This window comes from Lonchura striata, chromosome 8, assembly GCF_050655825.1.
Source record: "Lonchura striata isolate lonStrDom1 chromosome 8, ASM5065582v1, whole genome shotgun sequence".
Taxonomy (NCBI): Eukaryota; Metazoa; Chordata; class Aves; order Passeriformes; family Estrildidae; genus Lonchura; species Lonchura striata.
In genome coordinates this window covers 1,970,456-1,994,467 of record NC_140710.1, presented here as the reverse complement: position 1 = coordinate 1,994,467, position 24,012 = coordinate 1,970,456, and the positions used below count along the sequence as shown (strand labels likewise).

Sequence of the window (24,012 nt, the reverse complement as noted above, 5' to 3'; positions counted from 1 at the left end):
CGGCCGCGTGTCGCCCGCAGGTGGCCCCGAAGCGCAGCTCCGCGTACCTCGCGCCCGAGCCCGGCCCCGCGGAGCTCCCCGCGCCGCGCTACTCCGAGTCCTCCCTCAAGAAGAAGCGCGTCTATTGATCGTGGCCTCGCATCCCTGGATTCCCTGGATTCCCTGGATGGATTCCAGCGGGGCAGCGAGGGCAGCCGGGAATCGCTCTGTGTTTATTGCTGCCTTAACTGCCCACAAGGATGCCGCACGAGGGGCCAGCTCTGTGCCGCCACAGCCGAGGACAAAGGTGGTGACAAAGGTGACAGAGGTGGCGGCTGCTCTCACTCCGAGAGGAGGGGACAGTGTTGGCTTTGTCACCTGTGGGCTGAGGGACAGAGCACAAGGACCTGGGGAGCTGGGGCAGCTCCAGCTGAAAGCAATAAAAACCCAGAGGAAAGAAAGCTGATCCTTTCTCCAGTCCTCAGCCTGAGGAAGTTAAAAGAGGAAGTCTTGATAGTAAGTATTTTGTATTTTTTTAACTCAGAATGTGGGTTTGGTTTTTTTTTCCCAACTTTCCTTTTTTTCCAGGATTAAGCTCTGCATTGACAGCCTCTCAGTTTTTAGTGTTTGTTCTTAATCCTGGAATGGAGCGATACCAAATGGATTCCCAGAGCCTCGGTGATGTTCTCAATAAATGCCTGTTCAAAGGGAGATGCTACCTGTGCTGCCTTGGAATATTCCCTGGGATTTGGGGGGCTGCTCCTTGGACAGTGGAATAACTTTGTTTTTAGGCTGAGAATCCACAGCTTTTCCATGGAGGAAGTAAATCCCAGTGTGAGGCAGCATCCTCCTTCCCAGGTGTGGGACAGCTCATCCTGGGCCACCCCACGTTGTTTCCCACTTTTGAGTGTATTTTCCTTTTTTTTTTTTTTTTTTTTTTATAAGACTTTTTGTATTTTTAGCTTATTATCAGCTCTGCCTCGAGTTGTTCTCTTCTGCCCCTGGAGCTGGAGATCAGCAGTCCCTCCTTTTGCCATCAGTGACAGGTAAATGAGGAGCCAGCCCTCATTCCAAGGCTTTGCCCCCTTGGAATCCTGCTGCAAAAATCCATTTGGATGGAGTTCACTGAGGCCAGGAGCCACCTCCTCCTCCCTTTTCTTTGCTAGAGAACACTGAAGCCATTTTTCAATATTGATTTTTTTAAATTATAAGTCTTAAACTTTTGCCTTTCAAGCTTTGGGATGTGACCAGGGTCCACATTTTCAAAGCTTAAAAAAATCCCAATTGAATTCCCTCTTCCCTCAGCTGCTGGAACTGCTCCCCAGACGGGAGCCAGGAGCTTTTCTGGGATTCTGCCTGTATGTATTGATAAATTCACTTGTAATATTTTGTTTCAACTGTTTGTATATGCAACTTTCTCAACTTGTTACACTTTTCAATGAAAATAAATTGTTGGTACTTATTTCAAGTGGATTTTTTGTGTGTGGAAAACAGCCCTGGACTCCTTTGATCAGATAAGGTAGGAAAAGGTTTCAAAAGAACACCATTCCTATGGAAATTTGTTTTTAAAAACTTTCCTCTGTTTAATTTATGATTAAAAAGGGAGGCACATGGAGAAAAAAAAAATTTATTAGACTTGTTTGTATAAAGAGTAACAAAGTGCTTACAGATGAAATTCAGCTTCCTAAGTGACATACAGAAACAATAACACTGTAAAAATAAATCTGACCTCCTTGGAGCTCATAATTACCATTTTTATATATATTTATATATATATATTTATATATAAACCTCTTTCTATTATTGCCAAAACTCGAGGATCTCTTCAGAGCATTTTCCAGCTCCAGGTGTGGGTGGCAGCAGAAGGTTCCAGTTAAACCACTCATGGGCTGAGTCAAAATGTTCTTAAAAGAAAAAATGGTTGGAGAGGTTCCCATTCCCTGGGCACCCCTGGGTGCTCAGGCCCTTTTTCCTTTTGCATAATCCCCTGCAGGCTCTGGCGTGGACTGGGTTCCTTGCCAGCTCCAGGAATTTCTTTCCCTGCTCCAGGAATTCCTTCCCTGCACATCCCTCAGCGCCAGGGATGCAATTCTCCCCCTCCAGGGGTGCACCCAGGCTGGGAGCTCATGGGGGAAGAATGTGGGAATGGAGTTAGGAAAAGCAAATTATTTATCCCAAAATTGGGCCTCTCACTGAAATGCACAACTGTGCCCACCCCTTTATGCTTCTGGGGTGGTATTTCTGAACACTTTTTTTTTAAATACCTGTAAGAGCTCAGGACTGGGCCTGGTGGGTTTAAAAAGAGCTGGAAATTTCACTTCCCCTATATTTTTATGACAAAGTTGTTTTGTTTGTTACTAGGATTTAAGTGCATGTGAAGGATATTTTGTCAGCTGACTTTGAAATTATTAATTGAGTCCTCTTACAGCCACTGGCTGAGGTTTGAGCTGAGAAATGCAGTGGATTTTCCCAGCTCACATCATCCATCAGGGCAATTCCAATTGTGGCACAACCAGAATCAGAGCAGGATAAAACTGCCCTGCAAGAACAGCAGCAAAGGGAGCTGGAGCTCATCTTGCCAAAACCTTTTAAATTCTTTTAATCCAACTCTTCAATCTGTTGGCAAAAGAATCCTTTATAACAACATCAGCCCAGTCAGAGTACAAATTACAGGAGTAAAAAAAAAAAAAGGAATAGCCTTGGGCGTAGTTTGCTGGGCATTTAAAGTCCAGACAGGATTAAAAAAAATTAATTACATTTTACTCATAATTGTTTCAAATCCTTGGATCAGGTTGTGGAAGGTGGTGCGTTCGTCGTGTTTGTAGATCCAGCACTTCCTCATCAGCTGATCCACCTGGCAACAGAACCAGGGAGATTTTTAAAGGAATTCAACATTTCTTTGGGTTTTGCAGTACAGACAGCGGAGCAGAGGGCAGTTCAGCTTAAACCAACACAGCAGCTCCAGCTGGGGAGCTGCGCCCCAGGAATTGCCAAAATCGGAGGGAAACCCAAGGAATTTCCATGGATCCAGGTACCACAGCAAGTCCTTGACCCCTCTGAAAGGACACTGAGGACTTGGGAATGTTAACATCAAAAAACATCTTAAAATAACACTTGAAAGCCTTGGCAATGCCTCTTCCCAGCACTCCTGAAGGTTTTCCTACCCAAGTGGTTGGGCCTGTGGAACCAGGGAAGCGAGACCCCTCTGGGGATGAGCCTGTGTCCAGCAGGGACAGATGGACAGACCTTCATCCATCCATCCATCATCCATCCATCCATCATCCATCATCCATCCATCATCCATCCATCCATCCATCATCCATCCCTCCATCCATCATCCATCCATCCATCCATCCATCCATCCATCATCCATCCCTCCATCCATCATCCATCCATCCATCATCCATCATCCATCCATCATCCATCCATCCATCCATCATCCATCATCCATCCATCATCCATCCATCCATCCATCATCCATCCCTCCATCCATCCATCCATCATCCATCCATCCTCCATCCATCATCCATCCATCCTCCATCCATCATCCATCCATCCATCCATCATCCATCCATCCATCATCCATCCATCGTCCATCCATCCATCCATCATCCATCCATCCATCCTCCATCCATCATCCATCCATCCCTCCATGCATCCATCCATCATCCATCCATCCATCCATCCATCATCCATCCATCCATCATCCATCCATCCATCCATCCATCATCCATCCATCCATCCATCCATCATCCATCCATCCATCCCTCCATCCATCCATCATCCATCCATCCATCCATCCACCCTCTCTCACCTCCTCAGGACAGGTGGGTGGCCGTGGCAGCCGTTTGTCGTCCTGCAGGACCCGCACGAGCCGTGCCACCGTCATCTGTCCCTGCGTGGGGCCGATCATCTTCAGGAATTCCTGTGGGGACAGCGGGGTCAGCTGGGAATCCTCACCCCACCACAAGGACCAGCCCCAGGGCATTTCCCAGGATAAACCCACAGAAGGGCTCCCCATGGAAGGAGATGAGCGTTCAGGCCCTCCCGCCCTGGATGAGCCCGCGATTCTCCGGTTCCTCTTGTTGTTGCCAAAACCAACAAGAATTGTTTTACAATACTGGGATTGGAGCCACTTCCATCCCAGCCACTCACTGCCATGGGGCTGGACTCGGAGTCGCAGTAGGTGAGGAGCTCGTAGAGCGTCACCCCGAAGGACCAGACGTCGGAGGCAATGTAGAACTTGCTCTGCAGCAAACACTCCGGGGCGTACCTGGGGACACGAGGGGACAGCGTCACACCCACACACCCAGCCCTGCTCACACACGGCCTGAGCAACTCCAGAGCCTCAGCTGTGCTTGTGGAGCCCTGGCACAAAATCAGAAAGTAACAAATGAGGTGTGTTCCACAGGGAGGCCCTGTGAAACCAAGCAGGGCAAGCCCAAAAGAGCAGGAAGAAATAAACAGCGCAAGAGGTGAGTCCACAGGTGCCTCTTCCTTGCTCTCATGGTGTATCCTTCCTTAGGCCTCCTGGAAAAGTGGGAGATCTTGGGGAGTGCAGGAGCAGAGGGGCCCCAGCCGTACCAGAAGACAGGGCTGTCGCGGTCGTCCTTGACGGTGTAATATTCCTTATCTGTCTCGATGGCCTTGGTCAGCCCAAAGTCCCCGATCTTCACCCTGTTCTCACTCTCCACCAGGACATTCCTCGCTGCCAGGTCACGGTGCACGTACTGACAGGAGCCCAGGTAGTCCATGCCCTAAGAGAGAAGAAAAGAAGCCTTTGATTTCCTTTATTCCTCCAATACTTTAATCCCTTTTTCTCCAGTTATTGCTCTGCACTCTCATCTCCATCCCTTCAGACTTCACATCGCTCTTCTCCTCTTGCCAGCACATTCCAAGTGCTGCCCTCGCTCCTGATCCTCCAAATCCTCCCACAGGAACAACTTCTCACAGCCAACTTTGGAACTTGGAACCTCCTCACTATTCCCCCGCTGATCCTTGTGCCTCTGGCACCCGAAGCATGGGAGAGATTGCTTTAGGGCTGTGGTCCTTGGGGACAGAGAAGGACAAGGGCTTTGTGCTGATGTTCTCCTTCCCCCCTCAGCCTGCTGATGGAGCTGCAGGCTCGGGGCCCAGCTCACCCTGCAGATCTGGACTGCGTATCTGAGCAGCTGCTTGAGGTTGATCTTGTTCTTGTTCCGTGGGAGATACTCCTTCAGGCTCCCAGAGGGAAGGAATTCCATGATGAGTTTAATCCCACTTCCTCCTAAAAAACAGAGCATGTTTAATTTAGCAGACTCTTCTCAACAGCTTTTCTACAAGCCCAGAGCAGCATTTTAAACATCCCATGGCTCATTCCCATCATCCATTCCTGAGCCAGTGCACAGGAAAACCTGCTCCAGGCAGGACACTTATAAATTCTAAATGAAAACTCATACACTTTTTAATGTTCTACAAGATTTACCATCTTCTGTGCAAATCCCCTTGTATTTGACAATGTTGTCGTGATAAAGATTCCTCAGGATTTCAATTTCCTTCTTGAGGTCAGCGATGTGATTCCCTCCGCTCTCGGGCTTCAGGGATTTCACTGCCACCTGCTCCCCGGTGTTGTCACCTTCTGGGTCATATCTGCACAGCTCCACCTTGCCAAAATGGCCCTGGGTGGGAGAGAAAGGAGCATCCTTGAGGACAACGTTCAGTGACACCCAGGCACTGATTCGGGTGTTTGGGTGACACAGCAGGGGCTGTGGGGACAGCCAGGCACTGATTTGGGTGTCTGGGTGACACAGCAGGGGCTGTGGGGACAGCCAGGCACTGATTTGGGTGTCTGGGTGACACAGCAGGGGCTGTGGGGACAGCCAGGCACTGATTTGGGTGTCTGGGTGACACAGCAGGGGCTGTGGGGACAGCACTGGCTGTGCTCTGGGGGTGACATTCCTCTTACCTCCCCCAAATCCCGGATCCTTTTCAAGAACCTCTTCTCAAAGAGGGTGGGATCCACCTCGGTGACAGGTTTCTTCTCCGAGACAATATCGGGATCTGGGGGCGGAAAACATCCCAGGTGAGATTCCTTGGTCTGACACTCCCAGTCATCCTTGCTATATTCCCACTCCCACATCTTCCCTTCCTTAGATCCCACCTGCCTTCTGACAGGGAATTCTCCATCCCCTCGTGCCAGTCTGGATCTGCTTCCACACCCACACCCAGACTTCTCTGGGTGAAGCTCCCACCCTGGAGCAGCTCCTCATCTTCCCTGAGGTTGGAGCGAGATGCTCAAGGTCCCTCCCAGCCCAGCATTCCAGGATCCCTCCCTGCAGGTGTCCCTGGGCCTTACTCTGCTCCTCCAGTTTGTTGATGTCCCTCATGATGGCCCTGAAGAAGGGTCTCTGGTGGGGGTCGTAGTTCATGCACTGCTTCATCAGGTCTGCCAGCTCCTTGCAGGACGGCGTGGCCAGCACAAAGTGCCCCTCGTAGAACCTCTCCTTCTGTGGGAACACACGGAAATTCCAGAAATTTTAACTCCCACGACTCCCAGTTCTGAGCTGGGCAATGGCTGGGCTCGAGGATCTCTGATGTCTTTTCTACCCTGAGCAGTTCTGTGATTCTACATCAGAGGATGTGACCATTAAATCCTTATTTCAATGTGAGCTTTGCCAAGGAAATTCCCCTTTCCAGCTGGACCGTGGATCTTTAGAGAATTCCTCTTGTGCTGGGCCTGGAGCAACCCTTAACACCCATGAATGTTTCCACTCTCAGGAATCATTTCCTGCCAGGTTTTCCCAGTTATTTATGCACCAGGAAATGTTTGCCAAGGACACCAGGGTGCTCCTCAGAGCCCTGGGAGGTCCCAGCTCCAGGCCAGGTGGGAAAGGCTGGGATGGGCATTCCCAGCCCTGCAGGAATGTGGCCACAGGCAGGAAGGGCACAGCAAGAGGGACTCCAATTGTTTAACCTGCAGTGAAGAGCAGCAGTGTCCCCTGGGAGACCTTTTGGATTCAATCCAAAAGAAACAAGAGATGTTTGGGAGAATTGCACTCAGCTTCTAACTGGACACAGGGGTAAGAAAAGGCTGGGAGAACTGGGATTGTCCAGTCTGGAGAGGAGAAGGATCCAGGCAGAGCTCAGAGCCCCTGGCAGGGCCTGGAGGGGCTCCAGGAGAGCTGGAGAGGGGCTGGGGACAAGGCAGGGAGGGACAGGACAAGGGGGAAAACTGAAGGGCCCAAGAGGATGGATGGAAGTTTGTGTAACACAGCTTTACCTCTGCTAAGGTCTTGTCTTTCAGTGGAGTTTCTCCATTATAGCAGATTTCCCACAGGGTTGTACCAAAACTCCACTTATCTGCAGCAATGCTGAGGTTCTTGGAATCCTCAACGCACTCAGGTGCAATCCAGGGGATCCGCTCAACGCGCTCTGGGGGAAGCACATCAGGGAGTGAATGTCACAGGAGGGAAGAGCTGAATCATTCTTGCCTGAAATAAACTGCAGCTGCAGAATTTGTCCAGTTTCTTGATTCCCAAATTCCTCTTTTCAGAAGGATTTCACAGGCTCGTGCCTGGAGCCATCCACAATCTGAAATTCCTTCTGCCTCACCTCACTGGACACGACATTTGTAAGAGAAATGAATGCTCTGAACACCCACTGTGCATTTGCAGATCCATAAAGCTGATTGCTCCTACACACAAATACAGTGTTTGTATGAAGCTGATTATTCCTACACACAAATACAGTGTGTTTGTATGAAGCTGATTATTCCTACACACAAATACAGTGTGTTTGTATGAAGCTGATTATTCCTACATACAAATACAATGTTTCTATGAAAGCTGATTATTCCTACATACAAATACAGAGTGTTTCCATAAATCTGATTGCTCCTACATACAAATACAGTGTTTTTCCATAAAGCTGATTGCTCCAACATACAAATACAGTGTGTTTCTATGAAAGCTGATTATTCCTACATACAAATACAGGGTGTTTCCATGAAAGCTGCCTGATTCTCTTGCAGAGCCAGTTCTGGCTGCTGTCAGTGCCATTCCTCCCTTCCCTGGGGATGGGATGCTGCCCTACCTTGCCTGGACAGCACGGTGATGGGGATTCCTGGGTCACTCAGCTTTATGAAAGGCCCATACTCGGTGTCAATGCCCTCCCTGGCCAGCAGGATGTTCTTGGTGCACACATTGCCATGCACCAAATCCTTGTCCTCCTACAGAAAAGCAGGGAAAGAACAGTGAGAGGGATGTGAGTGCTCCAGGATATCCACACCACAGCAGATCTCTGAAATACTCCAAGCTGGAATCCAAAATTACACTGGAGGAAGAGAAGGAAAGGAGGAGCAGGGAAATAAGAGTGTTCCCACTCCAGCACTTTTCCTGGGGGGAAATGCATTCCCAGCTAGGCCCCAGTGCCTTTGCCAAGGTGTCTCTTACCAGGTAGCTCAGGGCACTTGCAAGCTGTTTGGCCACTTTGAATTTCCATGGGGTTGTGAGAACTTCACTTTTCTTATGCATGAACAGATCCAGAGGTCCACACTCAACAAACTCTTCCACCATGATATCTGCAGAGGCAGGTGCAGAAACTCAGTGCTGCCATAAATTGATTGGAGTCATTGAATTGAGCTCCCACCTCCCAGCCCAGATGGAAAATGTTGAAAAATGTTTTCCTTTCATCTTGCCCAAGGTTTATTTCAATGCTCAGAGTCCAGATAAAAAGGCTGAGGGGCTTTGTGTGGCAAATGAGCATTAAACCTGGAACCAGGCATTCCAAAGGTGGGATTTTAATGCACAGAACAGCTTAGAACAATCAGCAACAGGCTGCTGTTCCCTGGGCTCTTGTACCAAAATTCCTTCAGCACGGCCCTGTTTAACACCCACATGTAACTCAAATTCCTTTCCTGAGCCTGGAAGAGCTGAGGCTGGGGCATTAACAATTTATCTTTGAATTTTCTAAAGCCTTGCTCTCCTTCTGGTGTCCACCCCACAACATTAGGGCTGTCTTGGCTTAAGAAGTCATATAAAGGTGTATACACTTACATTTTTAATGTACATATTCATAAACATATAAATGTATGCATATAAATATGTAAATATAAGTGTGTACATGCTTTATATGTATAAATATTACAAATATACATTTATCTTACACAAACGAATGTATCTTTGTAATAAATGTGATAAATTCAATTGTGCAAATTTCACAGGGTGCTTTGTATCCACACTGCCCCTGCCTCTCTGGCATTCCAGCTTTAGGGAAAGCTCAAACACAGAGCTGGAAAGGGACATTTGCTGGGAGAAAGTCCTTTGGAGCTGCTCTGCTGTCCCAGCTCCACCAGGTGCCATTCCCTGTCCCCCTGTCCCTCCCAGTGCCATTCCCTGTCCCCCAGTCCCAACCCTGTCCCCCCAGTGCCATTCCTTGTGTCCCCCCAGTGCCATCCATGTCCCCCTGTCCCCCCAGTGCCATTCCTTGTGTCCCCCCAGTGCTATTCCCTGTCCCCCCAGCCCCAACCATGTCCCCCCAGTGCCATTCCCTGTGTCCCTCCCAGTGCCATCCCTGTCCCCATGTCCCCCCAGTGCCATTCCCTGTGTCCCCCCAATGCCACCCCTGTCCCCACAGCTGCCATTTCCTGTCCCTGTGTCCCCCCAGTGCTATCCCTGTGTCCCCCTGTCCCTCCCAGTGCCATTCCCTGTCCCTCCCAGTGCCATTCCCTGTCCCCCCAGTCCCAACCATGTCCCCCCAGTGCCATTCCCTGTGTCCCCCCAGTGCCATCCCTGTGTCCCCCTGTCCCCACCAGTGCCATCCCCGTCCCCCCAGTGCCATTCCCTGTCCCCCCAGCCCCAACCATGTCCCCCCAGTGCCATTCCCTATGTCCCTCCCAGTGCAATCCCTGTCCCCATGTCCCCCCAGTGCCATTCCCTGTGTCCCCCCAATGCCACCCCTGTCCCCACAGCTGCCATTTCCTGTCCCTGTGTCCCCCCAGTGCTATCCCTGTGTCCCCCTGTCCCTCCCAGTGCCATCCCCGTCCCCCCAGTGCCATTCCCTGTCCCCCTGTCCCCCCAGTGCTATTCCCTGTCCCCCCAGCCCCAACCATGTCCCCCCAGTGCCATTCCCTGTGTCCCTCCCAGTGCCATCCCTGTCCCCCTGTCCCCCCAGCACCATTCCCCGTGTCCCCCCGGTGCCATCCCTGTCCCCCCGGTGCCATCCCTGTGTCCCCGTGTCCCCCCAGTACCATTCCCCATGTCCCCCCGGTGCCATCCCTGTGTCCCCATGTCCCCCCGGTGCCATCCCTGTGTCCCCATGTCCCCCCAGTGCCATTCCCTGTGTCCCCCCAGTGCCATCCCTGTCCCCCCAGTGCCATCCCTGTCCCCAGCACGGTCCCGCACTCACTCTCCAGGTCGCGGACGCAGACGCCGTGCAGCAGCACGATGTGTTTGTGGGACACTTGTCTCATCATGCTGGCTGTCTCAAAGAAGGCCTGGGGAGGAGAGCGGTCACTGAGGGCTGCCAGCATTCCCTGCCCAGCCCTGATCCCTGGGCAGCAGGGCAGGGATGTGCCAGGGCTGAGCTGGGCTCTCAGCATTCCCCATTCTGGCACTGAGCTGCCCCTCAGCATTCCCAGTCCTGGGCACTGAGCTGCCCCTCAGCATTCCCACTCCTGGCACTGAGCTGCCCCTCAGCATTCCCAATCCTGGCACTGAGCTGCCCCTCAGCATTCCCACTCTGGGCACTGAGCTGCCCCTCAGCATTCCCAATCCTGGCACTGAGCTGCCCCTCAGCATTCCCCACTCTGGCACTGAGCTGCCCCTCAGCATTCCCAGTCCTGGCACTGAGCTGCCCCTCAGCATTCCCAATCCTGGCACTGAGCTGCCCCTCAGCATTCCCAATCCTGGCACTGAGCTGCCCCTCAGCATTCCCACTCTGGGCACTGAGCTGCCCCTCAGCATTCCCAATCCTGGCACTGAGCTGCCCCTCAGCATTCCCCACTCTGGCACTGAGCTGCCCCTCAGCATTCCCAGTCCTGGCACTGAGCTGCCCCTCAGCATTCCCAATCCTGGCACTGAGCTGCCCCTCAGCATTCCCAATCCTGGCACTGAGCTGGGCTCTCAGCATTCCCACTCCTGGCACTGAGCTGCCCCTCAGCATTCCCAGTCCTGGCACTGAGCTGCCCCTCAGCATTCCCAATCCTGGCACTGAGCTGCCCCTCAGCATTCCCCAATCCTGGCACTGAGCTGCCCCTCAGCATTCCCAATCCTGGCACTGAGCTGCCCCTCAGCATTCCGTATTCTGGGCACTGAGCTTCCCCCTCAGCCCTTTTTTAAAGCCAGCCATGTAGTTAAGCTTTAGTTCCATCTAGATAAGGTATCTGACAACAAACCTAGGTGTTTTCTACATCAAAAGAATATTTAAGTCACTTTACCTTAATAATTTAACTGTATTAATATAATAACTAGATTTATTTCTAAAGAGAACTTTGAGAATCGTTATTTAGACATAATTTTCCAATTCTCTACTAATTTAAAATGTATCAACTGTTAAAGACTCTAAGATAACATACAGTGTTTTAATATTTGATAGCTATCTAATTTCACATGTGTTATTGATTATGTGTATTATCTAATTAATTCCTAATTGCTATCAGTTTTTTTCTATTATATACATTATTTTACTCTGATGCTTCTTTATACTTGTAACTAAAAAATGTTAGTAATAACAACTTATGCCCTTATCTTACATATCTCTATGTAATTTTATAAAACAAGATTAATCAATGTGTTATTTCTTATATTAAAGAAAAGATATCCAAAAGAAAAAAACTTACCAAGGAAATGTCTCTGTGGCTGGGGTCCAGGACTTTGAGCAGGACTCGGATCTCTCTTTCATTCTGATACCCTTCGTTCTCATCATCCTTGAGGCTGAGCATCCCTGAGTAAATCTGGGTCCTGGTCCCTCTTCCCAGGTGTTCTCCCTGAGACACAGCAGCAGGGATTTGTCACACAGGAAGCAAACAGGAATTACACAAATATTTATTGGAATCTGCACTTCTTTCTGCCTGGCTGACCCGGTTACAGACTGAAATTATTCTGTGAGAACCCAAAAATGGAGTTGCTTTTGCTTCAGTGAGCTCGATGCCTTGTGCAGGCTGTCTTAGAGCAGAGGCTGGGCAGAGTCCCAGAATAAAGCAGGGATTTCTCCAAAGCATCTCCTCCATGGATCCACCTTGGGCAGCACCAGAGCCCAGCCAGGGCTGCACCCAAATGACCCAAAATGGTCCCAAAATGCACGAGCGCTCCCGGGGCTCTCCCTGGGATCAGTTCTGCTCCATTGGCACCTTGGAGTTCATTGTCCCATTCCAGCTCCAGCCCATCAGTCCCACCCTGCTTGTTTTTCTCTCTCCAGCCCACGCTGTTTGTGCTCCTGGGCTGAGGTTTGGATCATTTGTCCTTGGTGCCCAGCTGGAGCAGGAATTGTTTTGTCTCCCTGCTCTGTGCACAGAGCTCAGCATCCCCTGGTGTGAAGCTCAGAATTACACACTAAAGCAGCTCAGAATGTGAAAATATAAAAGCCAAAACCTGATGCATCAAGCTCTGAGCATCCTCCCCACATGAATTCCTTGGATATTACACCTCCACATCACCCAACAGGTTCCCTGGGATTGAGCACTCCCAGACTAAACAAAAGAATAAACAACAGCTCGGCTCTTATTCACAAAGTGCTGCTGAGGTGATCTTTAATGTGTTTCCAAAAGCGAGAGGAAGTAATATTTCACTGGAAGCCTTTGTTTGGGGAAGCAATTTCCTCCAAAATAACATCCTGCCTTGGGATATTTTTGCAGGATGCTGCCTGTAAACACACCAACCCAAACCCAATCTCTGTCTGCAGTGACAACAAAAAAACCCCAATACCTTTTATTTCACAGAAGAAGCCAAGGGCACGATTTAAGAGCTCTTTTGACAACATTAAATCTGATTAAAGTGTATTCAAGGCCCTGTATGTTTGCTGAGGTTTATTCAGGTGACCTAAGTAACTAAAACAAGGGAAAATTTGAAAATTTGGGAAGGCTTAATCACAGAATTCTGACTGCTCAGAGCTTTTGAACACGTCACCTTTTTTACTGTAGAATTTTGTCTTAAATCTCTGTTTCTCTGATAAGTCAGGCTTTAAAAAATACACCCACAACAAACCAGCCCTTAAGACTCCCAAGAAATGCCCTTAAAACCAATGTTTTCCATTAGAAAACTTAAATATCCATTTCATTTCCAGTGAAAGGCATCACACCCAAGCTCCTCTTTGTCCACAGAAACAGCAGGATTCTGCAAGCAGAGGCTTAAATCCCAATAGAGCTCCAGCTGGGGTTTGCTGAGGGAGCTGGAGAGGCAGGAGCAGGCAGCAGGGGTGTCTGGTGTCCCTGCAGGGCTCAGGGACAGCCACGCTCGGGCTCCCAGGGCAGCTCGGGGTGGGGAGCTCTGAATGAATCAGAGATGGGAACTGAGTGCTTGAGATGATGTGATTTATTTTTCTTATCTTCTACACTGGTAGGAAGGGTGAGCTGGGCTCACATCTTCACTGCATGGCTCAGAAGGTCACAAGACCTCCAGTCACAATCCTTTTAAGGGTTTATTAACCAATAAAACACTGACAACAAGGATATTTATGTTTTTGACCCATCTTTGCATATTTGGTCTTATGGACTCATGCTACAGTGTGAGCTTTCTTAGCCAATCATGATATGGCACACAAACCTACAGTTCTGCATTCTAAACTCTCTGTTTACCTTTGTAATTACTTTTATTTTTTCTCTATCTTAAACTCTAAAACTCTAAACTTTCTTTTATTTAGCTTAACCTGTCTCTGCTTTAAACTATACATAAACTATAAATCCACATTCTCGCTTCTACCACCTCAGTTTGGGAGCCTTTCCCAAAGGTTTCAGGTCAAATCCTGGGTTTAATTCTAAGCTTTAAATGGTAACCCCAGAGTTCTGGGGGTTCCCTGGGTGTCAGACCCCCCAGGCTCCCACCTGCACAATCTCCTCCTTGCGGATCCGGTGGAAGCTCAGCTGCCCCATGGGATACACTGGCTGCCACTCCTGGGCCTTCTTGGTTGCCACCAGCAAGTTGGAGATTTCTGCAAGGCAGGGGGAGAAAAATATCCTTAAAGCTTTTCAGAGAAACTGCAGTCCCCCTTCCCAGTACCAGCGTGGATGGGAATGCATTAAAATCCCAAAAAAAGGCAGGGAAAAAGAAACTTGGGGTTGATTTCTGCTCCACATTCAACAGAGAAATCACTAAAGCACATTTTCATGTTTATATTTTAAATATAGAGTTATTATCAGCCAGATCAGGATGATTTTGAACAACTGAACAGAATTTTCTGCACAAAGATTGGAAGAGGAAATACCTGTGCTGCACATGGAATAAAATGAAATCAAATGGAATCAAATGTCCCACATGCCCCCCTGCCAGCAGGGTCATCTCCTCTCCAGTGTGCAAGGGGGGGGTCTCATTTCCTCTTCAGCTCCTTCCAAACTCCCTCTACCCTGGGAATCACCAGCAGTGTTCCCAGGGCACTGGAATTCAGCTGGGGAATGGGGAATGAGCAGAGGAACATGGGGAATGAGCAGAGGAACAGACTCAAAAATCCAGTGCTGCCTCCCCACTGCTGCAGGACAGATCCAGAAGTTTTGGACATGAATTCTGCCTTCCTGGCATTATTTACTGGGATTGGGATCTGTGTGGGCATCTGGGCTTCCTCCTGCTGTGAGCAGAACCTGCCACTGGGGCCAAATCATCTTCTGGAATTCTGGAATCACCACACCCTGCTTTAGTCCTGCAGCCCTGCACTTCTTTGTGAATATCTGATCAAATATTCAAAAAGAAGGAAAAACCCACCAGGGAAGGGACAGAACAGGGAACATGCACTGAATCCTGCTGGAACTAAAGCCAGGGAGAAGCTGAAGTGGGCAATCAACTCCCTGACCTTTTTTTATTTCATTTTATCCCAAATCCAGCCATCAAAACGAAACCAAAATGTCAAATGTGCAACGTGCCCCTGCCCCAGACCATGAGCCACGTTCTGGGTGCAGAGTGAGCAGCTCAGGGACTCTCCCAAAGCCTCAGAGCAGCAGGTGATTGATGTGGCTCAGTAATTCCCCTGTGCTAACAGGAAACCATTATCAGCTCAGCACAATCACCCCTCTGTGCTTCCTCTCTCACTCCAAACTCAGCTGCAAGGCTCTGAGCTCACAGCAAACAGCTCCAGAGAGCCCTGGCAGCACCCAACACTGCTCCACGTCCCTCAGAGGGGACCTCACTGATGATTTCCTGCCACCAGCCCCTCCAGGACATCAGTTTTGGGACCAAAACCCTTCCCTGCTGCCTGGTGTAAATGAGTTATTGAACAGCAGCTCACAAGGAGAGCAAACCCAGCAGGTTCCAACCTTCTTTTCACCTCCTCAAACCTGCCCATGGCATCTGACAGAACTCCTCCTCCCCAGAGAAGGAAAAAAAAACTTTAAACCTTTTTGGTTTTTTGAGGTTTTTTTAAGAGCTTCCCAGCAGGATACAGCACTAAAAATACACTAAAAGAGTCTGGAGTTTGTTTCCTTGCAACAAGAAAACCCTGCCAGGCCAGGCTACCTCTGGGTCTGGGCTGGCAGCACCTCTTCAGGGTGAAGCTGATGTTGTCTGTCCGCAGGATTTGTCCCTTCAGGTGATCCATGAGGTCTTTCAAGGATGCAAAGGATTTGTTGGAGCCATGGAGGAAGTACCCCCCTTTCTTCACCTCGATCTGGAAGTTCTTGTAGGGGCCTGAGTTATTCATCACCTGGGGTTGGAGGGAAAAGAAAGGAAATCACTGGAGTGAAAGAATGGTTTGTAAAGCACTCAAAGCTTCCCAAAATCTTGGCAGAACATGAAGGACCAGCTCACCCCCTGCTCCTAAGTCAAAGTCCTCTAATCAAACTGCAACAGAGCATTAAAAAATCCTAAAATTCCTGGAATTTCCACTCCCAGGAAGGCTCAAAGAGAAGAGCAACAACATGAAGATGGAATTGCCCACATTATGGCTTTTCTTGTTGTTTGTTTGCAGAGCCTGAAATTATGCAGAAGTGTTGCCTCTTCTGGAGGAATTTTCTCTTCCTTGTGTCAAAAATTGCAGAATCTAGAGCAGGGTTTCAAATTCTCATTTAAAATTAGCAAAACTCCCTCTCCCACCCCAGAGTGTTCAATGAGATTTCAGGCTGGTGTTGGGATCCTCCAGTTTCACTGAGGAAGGGCTGAACTTCTGAACTTCCCATCTCAGGAGCTCTCAGGGCCTCCCCTCTGCAGCTTTGGGTCACCTCCCCCTTCCCTCTTTTCCAAGAAAAAAATTAAAATTCCTTTCTTGTTTCACTGTTAAAAGAGAGATCTGATCATATTTTTTATTTTTAAATATCTACAGGAGATAAACCCAGTATCAAATATCCCTTCCTGATTCACCACTGATTCCATGACCATTTTTTCCTAAGAGAAAGATTTATTATTTATTATTTACTATTTACTACTTTATTTATTAGTTATTATTACTCTTGAGTGAACACCTTAAATATTCTCCCAAACCACCAAGTCAGCTGCAGGCTTCCAGCTGAGGCCAGTGTGAGGATAAAATCAATCAAGGGAATTAAATCCATGCCCAAAAAGGCTCCAGGGAAGCTGCACCATGCTCAGGGCAAGGTGAAGTGACAAATCCTCCGTGTCAGGAGTTTCAAATGCTCCATTTTTATCATGTTCCTGCACAGTCTGGTTGGGAGGGTTGGAGCTGTTGGATAACTTTGAGGATTTGAGCTGTTGGATAAATCTGAGGATTTGGATGAGTTTGACTGGCAGGAACGGAGCTGTTTTGGATCCAATTAATCCCATCTGGAGAGACAGCGCAAAGGGCTGCAAGAAGAACCCAATTCCCTCCCCAGAGCTCAGGGTGAGTGCCCTGAGGACAAAACCACATCCCCAGGGTTGCAGGGAGCAGATTCCTGCTGGGAATGGCCAGCTGCCTGTACCTCTGAGCCCTCCAGGCACGTCACAGTCATGAGGATGTGGTTGAAGTTGGTGCAGCTCCACCTCAGCACGTACATCCCCACCTCGTTGCCCTCCTGCCTCAGCTTGTTGATGGCATATTCCGTGCTGGAAGGGAATGGGCAGTGAGAAAAAACAACAAGGCAGCAGCCAAAAATCTGCTTTTGGGGTGGAACATGAGAGCAAACCTCTATTTGGGGAGTAACAGGAAGTTATATTGTTATTAAAGTAGGATTTAAGGGTGCATTGCTCACACTGTATCCAACACTGTGCAGGTGCACTCCTGGATTTCTACAGTTTGCAGCTTAAATAAAGGGAATAAAGGGAAAAATGGAATAAAGGAAAATAAAGGAAAATAAAGGGAATAACAGATAAATAATAAAGGGAATAATAAAAAAATAAAATTAATAAATTAAAATAAATAATAAGTTAATAATTAAAATTTTCCCAATAAAGGGAAAAGCCACAAAGGTATGTGGAGGGAAGAGAATTCCTTTAGGTGTTTGAAAACCCAAGGCTTTGTTCATCCATCCAAGGACTGGGGTGAGCATAGAGACATTTCCACTCTACCTAAAATATTCCCATGTGTCCATGGAGAAAACTCTTGGAACACTCCTTTAGTGCAGAAACACTGAGTTTACATATGAGAAAGGAGAGAAACACTGATTTTTTTTTTTTTCCCTTCAACAAAATTCAGTTTTGGTAACCACAACCAATTCAAACCCTGCATTTCCTGAGCAGATTCACTGTGAGAGGAATTCTCAAAAACAAACCCCTGGAAATGCAGGAGTGACTGACCAGATGGGCTATAAAGCTCTGAAATGCAGGAGCTACCCAGCTGGTAGCTGGGTTATAAATCCCTGAAATGCAGGACTGACCAGCTGGGCTGTAACACTCTGAAATGCAGGAGTGACTGACCAGATGAGCCCATAGAGCTCTGAAATGCAGGAGTGACTGACCAGCTGGGCTATAAACCCCTGGAAATGCAGGAGTGACTGACCAGCTGGGCTATAAACTGAAATGCAGGAGTGACTGACCAGCTGGGCCATAAATCCCTGAAATGCAGCAGTGACTGACCAGATGGGCTGTAACACCCTGAAATGCAGCAGTGACTGACCAGATGGGCTGTAACACCCTGAAATGCAGCAGTGACTGACCAGCTGGGCCATAAATCCCTGAAATGCAGGAGTGACTGACCAGCTGGGCTGCAACACCCTGAAATGCAGCAGTGACTGACCAGCTGGGCCATAAATCCCTGAAATGCAGCAGTGACTGACCAGCTGGGCCATAAATCCCTGAAATGCAGCAGTGACTGACCAGATGGGCCATAAATCCCTGAAATGCAGCAGTGACTGACCAGCTGGCCCATAAATCCCTGAAATGCAGGAGTGACTGACCAGCTGGGCCATAAATCCCTGAAATGCAGCAGTGACTGACCAGATGGGCCATAAATCCCTGAAATGCAGCAGTGACTGACCAGCTGGGCCATAAATCCCTGAAATGCAGCAGTGACTGACCAGATGGGGCCGTGGCAGCCGTTCTTGATGTTGTGCTGGATGAGGGGAGGAGCCACGTCTGTGCACAGGTAGTGGTGGGCATCAGCCGTGAGCCTGAAGTAGCCATCGACCAGCGAGGTGAAGGACAGCGCCTCGGCGTGCGAGCCCAGCCTCAGCTCCTGCCAAAACAGCACAGTCAGCTGGAAGAGGCCATTGAAGACCCTCACTCATTTGCCTGCTGATTGCCACGAGCAGGAACTCCCTCCCTCCCCTGCAGATCTGGCTTGGAGGAGGCAGCAGTGCAGGTGCAGCCACTGCACCCTTACGTTGGCTGTTCCCAATGAGGCCTGGCAAGAACTTGGCAAGGAGTTGGGAAGAACTTGGCAAGGAGTTGGTGAAGACCCAGCACGGAGCCAGCACAGGGCGGCTGCTGCAATTCCTGCTTCACTCTCCACCTTTAAGCCAAATGAAATGTAGGGGTGACTCTGGTGGTCTCTCACTGCAGACCCTTCATCTGCCTCGTTACCACCGTGACGGATGGAGATCAAGAACCCTCTCCCCAAGGACTGAGACTCCTACCACAGAGAGTGTTGTGGAGAATGACCTGACCTGTTCTTCTCCAGGAACTCCAATGGACTTATTCTTCATTGTGTTCATCCTGCCTGGATGATTTTCTGTAGATTCAGCTGTTCCCCCACAGCAATTTCAACAGACTCTCATTGTTCTGCCTGTTCCCCCCTTTTCCCTCTGTGGACTATAACTGCACCCCTTGGTCAGGCAGATTTTGGGGACTCTCCCCAACACAACAAGACAGATCCCCATGATCCAGACCAGTGAGGACCTCGCCTGTGTTGGCAGCTATTCCCATCCCCCTTCTCTCTCTCTCTCTCTCTCTCTCTCTCTATCCTTTTTTATTTATTTTCTCACCCCACTATCACATTTATTGTTTTTGGCCCTAATAAAGGTGCATTTGTTGTGATTAAACTGACAGTCCCCTGCTGTTTGTCTTTTGCACTTTGGGATCGGCTAAGGAGCCATCACAACACCCCACTACAAGCAGATCGTGACCACCCCAGCTCCTCACAGCTTTAAAAACATCCCAAAGTTCCCTCCCAAATCCTTGGCATCACAGTAGGACCAGCTCATCCCCTGCTCCCAAGTCAAGGTTGTCTAATGGAACGGCAACAAAGCAAAAAAAACCCTAAAATCCCTGGAATTTTTACTCCCAGGAAGGCTCAGAGAGAAGAGCAGCAACATAAAGATGCCATCACCCAACAAAAATTGTTTTAAAAAAAAGCTTTAAAAGATTTTATTCCATTATCAGTCTCGTTGAAGGCTGAGACACAAGAGATGTAAAACTCTATGCCATTCCATCAGAACCTATCTCCTGGTTACAACACATTATAAATGCTTTTATAAATTAGATTTTGCCAGACAGTGCTGCTAATACTTCTAACACCACCTATTCACTTATATTTACCTACATTTAACACCAATCACCTCTATTTTTACCCATATTTTACCTATATTTAACACCAATCACCTCTATTTTTACCTACATTTTTACCTCTATTTAACACCAATCACCTATATTTTTACCTCTATTTAACACCAATCACCTCTGGTTTTACCCATATTTTACCTATATTTTTACCTCTATTTAACACCAATCACCTCTATTTTTACCTATATTTTTACCTCTATTTAACACCAATCACCTATATTTCTACCCATATTTTTACCTCTATTTAACACCAATCACCTCTATTTTTACCTCTATTTAACACTAATCACCTCTATTTTTACCCATATTTTACCTATATTTTTACCTCTATTTAACACCAATCACCTCTATTTTTTCCCCACGTGGCCCTGCTACAGTGCATTTTTCACAGCTCTAATTCTCTAAAATACCTGGTCTTTTTGCAAGGCCATCTTTTGAAACCTGTTGAGACTTTTTTGTAGCTCAATCTCTCTCAACAATGCCATCTCTGTTCCATGGCATTCCCAATCAGCACACCTTATCTCAGAGCTTGCACACAGATGTACAAGACTGTGTGAGCTTCCTGTCAGGTTTTGAAATATTTTTAAATCCATTTCCCATTTCCCCCCCTTTTTTTGGACTGTAAAAATGTCTTTGATGGTCTCATTTATCGTTTTCTGCACACAGTGAAGTGCACAAGGCACTCTTACTAATACAGAATATTAACAATATACTGTATTATCAAATATTATTGTCAGGACAGCAGGAATGCTGGAACACCCCTGGAATGTTTGGATTAATGAGGAATATCCCTCAGCCACTTTTGGCTACAGGATGTTGGGGTTTAGTGGCCATTCCCTGCCCTCCCCTGTCACAAATTCTGGAATTCTGAAATTCCTGGTGGGATTAGTGAGGAAAATTCTGTGCCAGCGTGGACACAGCTGCACTCTGAACACCGTTTGTGCTGTGCCCAGTGTCAGGCCAGCACATCTGGGGACACTGACACCCCAAATGTCCCTCAGCTGTCACCTTGGGCCCACCCCAGCCTGGCTCCCCATGGAAGGGAAAGGAGCCACCAGGGAATTAAGTGATCCATCAGGGAATTAAGTGATCAGTCAGGGAATTAAGTGATCCACTAGGGAATCAAATTATCCACTAGGGAATTAAATGATCAATCATGGAATTAAATTATCCACCAGGGAATTAAGTGATCCATCAGGGAATTAAGTGATCCACCAGGGAATTAAGTGATCAGTCAGGGAATTAAGTGGTTCATCAGGGAATTAAATGATCCATTCAGGGAATTAAGTGATCCACCAGGGAATTAAGTGATCAATCAGGGAATTAAGTGATCCATCAGGGAATTATGTGATCCATCAGGGAATTAAATGATCCACCAGGGAATTAAATGATCCATCAGGGAATTAAGTGATCCACCAGGAATTTAAGTGATCCACTATAGAATCAAATGATCCACTAGGGAATTAAATGATAAATCATGGAATTAAGTTATCCACCAGGGAATTAAATGATCAATCATGGAATTAAATGATCCACCAGGGAATTAAATGATCAATCAGGGAATTAAATGATCCACAAGGGAATTAAGTGATCCACCAGGGAATTAAGTGATCAATCATGGAATTAAATGAGCCACGAGGGAATTAGATGATTCATTCAGGGAATGAAATGATCACCAAGGAATTAAATTATCCACCAGGGAATTAAGTTATCAATCATGGAATTAAATTATCAATCAGGGAATGAAGTGACCCACCAAGGAATGAAATGATCCATCAGGGAATTAAATGATCCACCAGGGAATTAAATTATCACTCAGGGAATGAAGTGACCCACCAAGGAATGAAATGATCCATCAGGGAATTAAATGATCCACCAGGGAATTAAATTATCAATCAGGGAATGAAGTGACCCACCAAGGAATTAAATGATCCACCAGGGAATGAAATGATCTACCAGGGAATGAAATTATCAATCAGGGAATGAAGTGATCACTCAGGGAATGAAGTGATCCACCAGGAATTATGTGATTCACCAGAGTATGAAGTGATCCACCAGGAAATGAAATGATCCACCAGGAAATGAAATGATCCATCAGGGAATGAAATGATCCACCAGGGAATTAAATGATCCACCAGGGAATTAAATGATCCACCAGGGAATTAAATGACCTCTCAGGGAACGAAGTGACCCACCCGGGAATGAAATGATCCACCCGGGAATGAAATGATCCACCCGGGAATGAAGTGATCCACCCGGGAATGAAGTGATCCACCCGGGAATGAAGTGATCCACCCGGGAATGAAATGATCCACCCGGGAATGAAATGATCCACCCGGGAATGAAATGATCCACCCGGGAATGAAATGATCCACCCGGGAACAAAACCCGGAGGCTTTTCCAGGGCAGCTGAGCCGCCAGGGTGAGGGGAAAGCCGAATTCCCCGGGTGAGCCGTAGCGTGCCCCGCAGCCCTGCTCACCATCCTCCTGTTGTCCTGCTTGTTGATGCTGACCGTGCAGTCCCTGATGACGACGTGCGTGATCTCGGGGAAGTAGGAGAAGCTGTTCCACGCCTCGCGCACTCGGTGCTTCTCCTCCACCTTTCTGCTCCTGCCGTCGCATTTCTTCCTCTTCTCCTTCTCTGTCGGGACGGGCTGCCAATGGATTGGGAGAAAGGTTCAGTTCAAGTGTGTTTAGCAGGGTGGTTTTTACTCTGCACCAAAAATTCATGCTAGAATGATGATATAAATTAATTATTAGTTAGAATTATGGACTGGAATAATGATATAAATAATTGAATTCATATAAATTACAGAATAATAGAAAATATAGAATATGTTTTGTAATACATTTACTCTATACCAAAAATTCATTCTAGAATAATGCTATAAATTAATTATTAGTTCGAATTATAGACTAGAATAATGATATAAATTATTGAATTCATATCAATTACAGAATAATAGAAAATATAAAATATAATGTATTGCAATACATTTACTCTATACCAAAAATTCATTCTAGAATAATGCTATAAATTAATTAAGTTAGAATTGTAGACTAGAATAATGATATAAATAATTGAATTCATATAAATTACAGAATAAAAGAAAATATAGAATATAATGTATTGCAATACATTTATTCTATACCAAAAATTCATTCTAGAATAATGCTATAAGTTAATTATTTATTAGTTAGAATTATAGACTAGAACAATTATATAAATTATTGAATTCATATCAATTACAGAATAATAGAAAATATAGAATACAATGTATTGTAATACATTTACTCTAAGCCAAAAAATTATTCTAGAATAATGATATAAGTTAACTATTTATTAGTCAGAATTATAGACTAGAATAATTATATAAATTATTGAATTATAGAATAAGAGAAAATATAGAATATAATGTATTATAATATATTTACTCTAAACAAAAAATTAATTCTAGAATAATGACATAAATTATTTATTAATTAGAATTATATAATAAAATTATTCTATAAATTATAAAAATAATATAAATTGTAGAATAATAATATAAATACAATAATATTTAAAATATAATATAATGTACTCTAATACATTTACTCTATACCAAAAATTTGTTCCAGAATAGTAATATTATTAGTTGGAATTCTAGAACAATTATATAAATTATAAAATTAATATACAGAATAGTAATATAAAATATGGAATATAATGTATACTAACACATTTACTCTAAACATAAAATTAAATCTAGAATGATGATATTAATTAATTATTAATTAGAATATAATTATAACATTAATTCTAAAATTACTATAAATTATAGAGTAATAATATAGACTACAGAATATAATGTATTAATACATGAACTCAATCTCTGTAATTCTGTAATGCTTTTCACAGAGCCTTTCATTGTCCTGGTCAAAGGGCTGCCCACAGAGGTTGGCCAGTGCTCAGTCTTGGATTAAAGCCCTGAGCCTGGTCTGGTCT

The 24,012-nt window shown here is 46.5% G+C and overlaps 2 protein-coding genes and 1 long non-coding RNA gene across 13 annotated transcripts in view; 1 reads left to right on the top strand and 2 right to left on the bottom strand.

The window, feature by feature from the left end:
• RAVER2 (ribonucleoprotein, PTB binding 2) overlaps window positions 1–1,438 on the top strand; it is a 31,510-nt gene extending 30,072 nt beyond the window's left edge. For all 7 annotated transcript variants that reach the window (XM_085586124.1, XM_085586122.1, XM_085586123.1 and 4 more), the window contains one exon: window positions 21–1,438. In XM_085586124.1, coding sequence (XP_085442250.1) covers window positions 21–128 — 108 coding nt within the window. In that variant the 3' untranslated portion in view covers window positions 129–1,438. The remainder of the gene's footprint in view (window positions 1–20) is intronic.
• A 152-nt stretch (window positions 1,439–1,590) lies between these two features.
• Window positions 1,591–24,012, bottom strand: part of JAK1 (Janus kinase 1) — a 59,013-nt gene continuing 36,591 nt past the window's right edge. For 3 of the 4 annotated variants that reach the window (XM_077785310.2, XM_077785311.2, XM_085586116.1), the window contains exons 8-25: window positions 22,505–22,678; window positions 18,542–18,699; window positions 17,009–17,132; window positions 15,612–15,798; window positions 13,994–14,100; window positions 11,795–11,941; window positions 10,363–10,450; window positions 8,409–8,536; window positions 8,050–8,185; window positions 7,238–7,389; window positions 6,314–6,464; window positions 5,924–6,018; window positions 5,444–5,636; window positions 5,121–5,245; window positions 4,564–4,736; window positions 4,135–4,252; window positions 3,794–3,904; window positions 1,591–2,833 (exon numbers count right to left, since the gene is read on the bottom strand). In XM_077785310.2, coding sequence (XP_077641436.1) covers window positions 2,732–2,833; window positions 3,794–3,904; window positions 4,135–4,252; window positions 4,564–4,736; window positions 5,121–5,245; window positions 5,444–5,636; window positions 5,924–6,018; window positions 6,314–6,464; window positions 7,238–7,389; window positions 8,050–8,185; window positions 8,409–8,536; window positions 10,363–10,450; window positions 11,795–11,941; window positions 13,994–14,100; window positions 15,612–15,798; window positions 17,009–17,132; window positions 18,542–18,699; window positions 22,505–22,678 — 2,469 coding nt within the window. In that variant the 3' untranslated portion in view covers window positions 1,591–2,731. The remainder of the gene's footprint in view (window positions 2,834–3,793; window positions 3,905–4,134; window positions 4,253–4,563; window positions 4,737–5,120; window positions 5,246–5,443; window positions 5,637–5,923; window positions 6,019–6,313; window positions 6,465–7,237; window positions 7,390–8,049; window positions 8,186–8,408; window positions 8,537–10,362; window positions 10,451–11,794; window positions 11,942–13,993; window positions 14,101–15,611; window positions 15,799–17,008; window positions 17,133–18,541; window positions 18,700–22,504; window positions 22,679–24,012) is intronic. The other variant, XM_085586117.1, reaches the window with a different exon arrangement.
• LOC146766724 (uncharacterized) lies at window positions 18,706–21,132 on the bottom strand. 2 transcript variants are annotated; one of them, XR_014956998.1, is made up of 3 exons: window positions 20,295–21,132; window positions 20,163–20,262; window positions 18,706–20,119 (listed from the first exon to the last, which is right to left on the bottom strand). It is a non-coding gene; the product is annotated as an uncharacterized LOC146766724 (long non-coding RNA). The 2 variants fall into 2 exon arrangements; XR_014956997.1 differs by having other exon boundaries at window positions 20,106–20,262.